Source organism: Microtus ochrogaster, chromosome 18 (assembly GCF_000317375.1).
Source record: "Microtus ochrogaster isolate Prairie Vole_2 chromosome 18, MicOch1.0, whole genome shotgun sequence".
In the NCBI taxonomy this organism is placed as follows: Eukaryota; Metazoa; Chordata; class Mammalia; order Rodentia; family Cricetidae; genus Microtus; species Microtus ochrogaster.
This window is the reverse complement of record NC_022020.1, coordinates 67,414,102-67,420,865: the sequence shown is the minus strand read 5'-3', so window position 1 is coordinate 67,420,865 and position 6,764 is coordinate 67,414,102. Positions and strand designations below refer to the sequence as shown.

Below are 6,764 nucleotides of genomic sequence, written 5' to 3'. Positions count from 1 at the left end.
AGGATGTTTCTCTCCTCCCACTAGGTGGGCTTCAGAGACTAAACCCAGGTCATCAGGCCTGGCAGCAAGTGCTCTTCCTTGCTGAGCATGTTGCTAGCCCTGGATTACATCTTATGAGCTGATTGCTGAAAACTCCTTCAGCTTCCAGCTATGCCTCAGCAATTGTGCGCTCATTCAATGTTGCTAAAGGACATCAGGCTGTAATGATTCAGACCTTAGCTTGTCTTCCCGGGATACCAGGATACGCAGACATGCAGGTTCCACAGACCTGATCCTTATTCCCAAATACCCTCATCTAAATAGGTGACCAAAGGTCACTTGTTTGTAAGGCACAGGACTCTTCTTCTGGCCTTGTCTCTTGGCTCCATGGTAATCTGGATCCACTTGCTCTCTATGCTGATGACCACGTCTCTTCTCAGCATGTAACTGTTAGAGTTCTCTGAAGCTGGTTCTGTGCTCTGGGAGGAAAATCCTAATTTTTCACCGTGGCTCACCAAGACAAATCAGTCAGACAAAAAGGATGAGAACTTTAAAGGAGGTCTCCCTGTCCTTCTCACATAGAGAAAACCATAAGATCCAGTCTGCTCACAATCAATGCCTTTGAGAAAAACTCAAAACGCAGGTTGAACACAGTTGAAGAATAACCTTCTTGAGAGAAAATTTACCCTGAGGCTCAACAGTCTTTTTTTTTTCTTTTTTTTTTTTTTTTTTTGGTGTTTTGAGACAGGGTTTCTCTGTGGCTTTGGAGCCTGTCCTGGAACTAGCTCTTGTAGACCAGGCTGGTCTCGAACTCACAAACTCACAGAGATCCGCCTGCCTCTGCCTCCCGAGTGCTGGGATTAAAGGCGTGCGCCACCACTGCCCGGCTTCAACAGTCTTTCAAAGGAGAAAGTTCTCCTTTATCACGATCAGAATTATGGGAACCAAATGGCAATTTGTAATCGAGTAATTTTTCTTCAAAAGTACCTTTTAGGTGGGCTGGGGAGAGGGCCCTGTTGGTAACGTTCTTGCCATGCAGGCATGAAGACCCAAGTTCAAGTCCAAAGACCTATGTGAAGGGTTTGTAGCCCCAATACTGAGAGACAGGAAGATACCCCAACTCTCTGACCAGCCAAGGTAGCCTGATTCAATGTCTCAACAGTTAAGGTGAAATGACTGAGGAACACATTGGACAGACCTCTGGCTTCCACATGCATGTTCCCACGTGTGCATATGCGCCTGGACACACACACACCTTCCTTTTCTCCTCATTTTCAGGGAAGGATGTCTCTGCCCCGTCCCCCCACCCACTTCTTGAAGCACGGTCAAGCCTCTTGTGTGGGCTCTGCTGTCTTTGGGATCTCTGCTCCAAATCCTGTCCTAGCATTACATCGAAGGGCCACATGGAATCTATCAGCTGTCCTTACCTTTGTTTCTCCCCTGCGCTGTGAACAAAGCTGCTGTGGGGGTAATCAAGCCATACATTGAGTCTAGATGACTACTGAATGTATCTTTATTAAATACAAGCTTATTAATAAAACCTTGCTTGAGTGTATTGTGCAGTCTCTTTACTCTGTTCTTAACCCAGGGTCTTCCCGTGAACATCAAGTTCATCCTGGAAGGGATGGAAGAGGCTGGATCTGTTGCCCTGGAGGAAGTGGTCAGGAGAGAAAAGGAGCACTTCTTCTCCAGGGTGGACTACATTGTGATTTCAGACAACCTGTGGATCAGCCAGAAGAAGCCTGCGCTCACTTATGGAACCCGGGGGAACTGCTACTTCATGGTGGAGGTACTGGCAGGCCCTGGCTGTGGAGGACATTGGGGCTGTGGACAGGATAGAGAAATTATTGGAGACCTTAGAGAGGAAGCCAGGAGCTCTCACTTGGGGCTCACAGCCTAGTTGGTCACAGATGCTAGGATAATGTTTTGTAACCTTTCCCATTGTAGGCTGCAGGCCTTGTTGGAAGGGGACCCTAGTGCTACAGCCATAAGAAAATAGAAGCTGATGGCATCAGCCACATCGTTGTGTGATACACAGCCTTGTCTTTATCTCTGAGCCTTAGTTTTCCATTTCCAAAGTTGGTGAAATCCCCTTTCCCCACCCCTAGATTATTCCTCCTCTTAAATTATTTTTAGTAATACAGGCAGCCTATGATAGCACACACCATACACAGAGAGAGGGGGAGAGGGAAACAGGGAGAGAGAGATATTAAAAGAGGCATCAAGGGACTTTCACGCAAGTGATAAGAGAAAGAAAAGAACATTTCCCTGAAATGAAGAGAGGAAACATTCTCCATAAAAGTGACCCATAGCATGGCATAAAGCCAAGAGTAAGCCAGCCATATCAATAGTAATAATTCAGGCAAGGAATTTCTGGTCATCTTGGATAAAATTTGAATTGGGTGGAACAGTAGGGAATGAAGTCAGTTAAAAACAGAAAAAGGTAGAGTCTCCAAGTCATGTGACCGAGCAACATGAGGTGTGAGGTCAGGTCTGGAGGTGACCCACCTGAGTCCTGAGGACACCATCGGGCATAGATAAATGTCTGCACTCTTATCTGCTTTATAGGTAAAGTGTAGAGATCAAGATTTTCATTCTGGGACCTTTGGTGGCATCCTGAATGAACCAATGGCTGATCTGGTGGCTCTTCTAGGTAATATTTCTACTTCCTTTTGTGAGCATCCGTTCTACTTAGTCTTCTTGGCCTTTGCTCCGCTTATTTCCAGCAGCTCTGAAAAGGTTTGCAGTATAGGAAATCTATATTCTCAGTCTTTTCTCCTCTTTCTGTGTGTTCTCTGGGCTTTTTATAATGAAGCCTATGTTATGTGTCATTCTTTTCACGGATTGAAACTCTGCTTTTTACTTATTTTTCTATTTGTTTCTTTATTTTAAAAACTTGTTTATTAACTCTGTAGACGTTAATATATGTATATGGCACAAATGTATGCGTGTGTTAATAGGGGTGCATGTGTGAGCATGTGCATGTGTGAGCATGTGCACGTGTGAGCATGTGCATGTGTGAGCATGTGCACGTGTGAGCACGTGCATGTGTGAGCATGTGCATGTGTGAGCATGTGCATGTGTGAGCATGTGCATGTGTGAGCATGTGTGTGGGGGCCAGAGAGCAGTCTTGGGGGCCATTCCTCATTCCTTGGCTATTGTCCACGTTTAGTTTTGAGACACTGGAACTCAGAGCTTACCAACGAGTCTAGACTGACTAGGGAACAAGCCTCAGGGATCCTGCTGACTCTACATCCCCAGGGCTGTGATTATAACTGCATGCCACTGTGCCCAGATTTTAATTTTTTGAGATAGGGACTCACTATTCAGTTTGTTTGTTTTTTTGTTTTTGTTTGGTTTTTCAAGACAGGGTTTCTCTGTGGCTTTGGAGCCTGCCCTGGAACTATCTTTGTAAACCAGGCTGGTCTCGAACTCACAGAGACGTGCTTGCCTCTGCCTCCTGAGTGCTGGGATTAAAAGTGTGTGCCACCACCACCTGGCTGGGAATTGCTGGTTTTAAGGATATATATGTCTAGGAACGTTTGTAAGAGATAGAACAGTATGGAACACTGTAGAACTAAGAACAGTGTAGAACAAGAGAGAGCAAGGGAGAATTGATAGAAATGAGAAGGAAGAAGAATAAAGAAATATCAATAGCCAATTCCTGTTATGAGTAGACTTCCTACCCCTCAGATCTTTACCCTCAGATTTCTAGCCCCTTTAGTTATTCATGCCGTCTTTAATTGAACCCTGAATGGAAGTCTTAAAAATTGTAAGTTTTAAGACTCCCTGTCGGAAGGAGGGTGCTTGTTTGTCCCGGCCACCAGGCCAGCTTATACCCGAAATAATCACACAGAAACTGTAGTAATTAAATCACTGCCTGACCCATTAGCTCTAGCTTTTTATTGGCTAACTCTTATATTAATTTAACCCATTTTTATTAATCTGTATATTGCAGTGGCTTACTGGCAAAGTTTCAGCATGTCTGACTCTGGCCGCAGGGCCATGGCGTCTCTCTGGCTCTGCCCTCTTTCTCCTGGTATTCAGCTTAGTTTTCCCTGCCTAGTTCTGTTCTGTCCTTGCCATAGGTTCAAAGCAGTTCTTTATTCATTAGTGGTAATAAAGCATACAGAGGGATCCCACATCAGCTCCCATTACCTATTTCTACATAGTCTTCAGTGGCCTTACATTTGTTCTAAAATATTAATGTGCTCAGGTAGTATCTCATGCTTGACTATTTCAGAAAGAATACAATAAGCTTTTTTCCTTTAAAGAATTCCACTAATAGACAACATAACTTTTCTCACCAGACTAATTTCTCCTTTTGCCATCAAACATTTACTTATTTTTCATAGACAGATGTTATACCATAGCCCAGGCTATCTCTCATCTATTTGTCTATTGCATATATATGTGTGTATGGTATGTGTACATGAGCATATTCATGTTCATCTATGTGAAGGGTGTGTGTATATGGGCTTGTGTGTGTGAACATGTATGTGAGCACTAGAGACTAACATCAGCTGTGTTCCTTGAGTGCTCTTTACTTACTGGGCAGCGTCTCTTGCTACACCCAGAGCTCTTCAACTCGGCTGTTCTCACTAGTTACCTTGCCCAGTCTTCTCTTGAGTGCTGAAATTATAAGTGGGTTGCCACACCTGTTTGGCTTCTGTATGTGTGTGGGGGGGGTGCTGGGTGTCAACAGAGGCGTAGCTCTGGTGGACAGTCCCAAATAATCACACAGAAACTTATATTAATTACAAAGTTTTTAGCCTGTAGTTCAGGCTCATTACTAACTCGCTCTTACATTTAAATCAACCCATTTCTATTAATCTATGTATTGCCATGTGACCGTGACTTTTACCAGTCTGCTGGCATGTTGTTTCTTGGGTTGCTACTCTCATCTTTCTTCCTCTGCCCCTCCTCATCCAAGTCCATCCCCATCCAAGTCCTCATCCAAGCCTATCCTGCCTGGCTGCTAGTCCAATAGTTTTTATTATCTGTCAGTGAGACCAAGATATATTCACAGCATCCAGAAGTGTTATCCCACAGCACTGGAGACTGGAACTTAGGTCCTCATGCTTGTGTGGTAAGCACTGTATCTACTGAGCCATGTCTTTACCCCTCAACACCTCTTTATTTTTAAACCTGAATAGGATTCATGGGTTTGAGCCATATCAGTACATAGTGCAGTTCAGTGACTACTGAGGGGTTTGTGTGGCTCAGGACTGAAAGCACGGCGGTCTTCAGTACTATTATGTAGAGGATTGGAAGACTTGGGGGTCTCTGTGGAAATGAGGGGCCAAAGGAGGAGCTGGTGAAACTCAGAGTGCTGACGCCTTCCCATGCACTCTGCTGCCTTGTCACGCTTGCACCTCAAGTTTGGCTTCCTATGATCATTTCCTGGGAAACTTCTGTCCTTAGGTATACTTTGTGAAGCATTTATTGACTTTCATTGTGTTTACATAGAACCAAAGAACCTGTAGATACGTCTTCATGAGGCTGTTACTTTGTTAGAGATGGTGTCTTAGTAACTGAAGGTGTCAGGCAGCTGCTGTTGTCCCAGCACCTAGAGCAGAGGGTGTGTCTGACACGTGGTGTCAAGGTGTCATTGTCCACTGTCTCCACAGTGCTCTGTGATTAGTGACTCTGACATTAATAAAGCCTTGCTATATACCTAGGCTCCCCTCAAAGTAGCCATTCTCCTGCCTCAGTCTAGTCTAGGATGACAGTCATACTCCACCACTCCTGACTTCATAATTGTAAAATAAAGTTCCTACCCTGGTGCTGTCAAATCCTAGTCATATTAAGAACACAGAATACACACTTATGAAATGCCTTTCCTTAAATAAATGTCCTCAATGGGACTAATTCTGTGTGAGTTATATCAATGAATGTCCTAATTGTAATTTACCTTTGATGTGTATTTTCTTTGAGTGAGTGTGTGTGTGTGTGTGTGTCGTGGGGAAATTGAGAAAATATTTTTGGGAACTTTCACTTTCTTGTGCAAATTTGTATGTATGCAAGTATAGAATATATGCATATATTTCAACTATTTAATACTTTATACCTATTACTTCTCAACTCTGGAAAAGATAAAATGTAAACACGAGGCTTGCTTGTGGAACAAAAGAGAACTTAACTTTCTGCAGACTTGTGTCGCAGTTCTGCTCTTGGGGCTAGCCTGCCTTGGGACTACTTCTGTCTTGGAACCATTATCCCTTGGGTAAAGGGAATTGCTGTCACTCTTCCTGGCCGGGGGACGGAGGCAGTCGTGAGTTTTATCACAGATGCACACATGTAATGTCTGCATCTGTTTTGTAGGAAGCCTGGTGGATTCATCAGGGCGCATCCTGATTCCTGGAATCTATGACCAAATGGCTCCTCTTACAGAGGAGGAGAAAACAATGTATGAAAACATTGATCTGGACCTGGAAGAATACCGGAAGAGCAGCCAAGTTGAGAAATTTCTGTTTGATACCAAGGTATAATCTTAAATGCACACATGATCTGAAAGAGGAAGGCTGCTCCTAAATCATGTTTTCCCCATGTCTAATTGGCACCACTCAGGGTCGATCCATGCACTGTAGAGCACAAGGCAAAGGTTGAGCCCCAGGCAGGTTCTGCTCTTCATAGTCACTTTGGTCTGGTCTACATGGACCAGTCCTAGGGAGCAGTTGGTACAGACGTCAGGCATCTAACCTTGAAAACCTTGAATAACGACTCATTTGACAGAGCTGTCTTCCACGGCAGTTTATTAATTTAAATCCCATTCCACTTCCTGT

At 44.0% G+C, this 6,764-nt stretch overlaps 1 protein-coding gene across 1 annotated transcript in view; it reads left to right on the top strand.

Annotated features, from left to right (window-relative positions):
* Cndp1 (carnosine dipeptidase 1) overlaps nt 1-6,764 on the top strand; it is a 34,100-nt gene that overhangs the window by 18,686 nt on the left and 8,650 nt on the right. Inside the window, exons 6-8 of the mRNA XM_005356327.1 lie at nt 1,568-1,768; nt 2,548-2,632; nt 6,304-6,464. Coding sequence (XP_005356384.2) covers nt 1,568-1,768; nt 2,548-2,632; nt 6,304-6,464 — 447 coding nt within the window. The remainder of the gene's footprint in view (nt 1-1,567; nt 1,769-2,547; nt 2,633-6,303; nt 6,465-6,764) is intronic.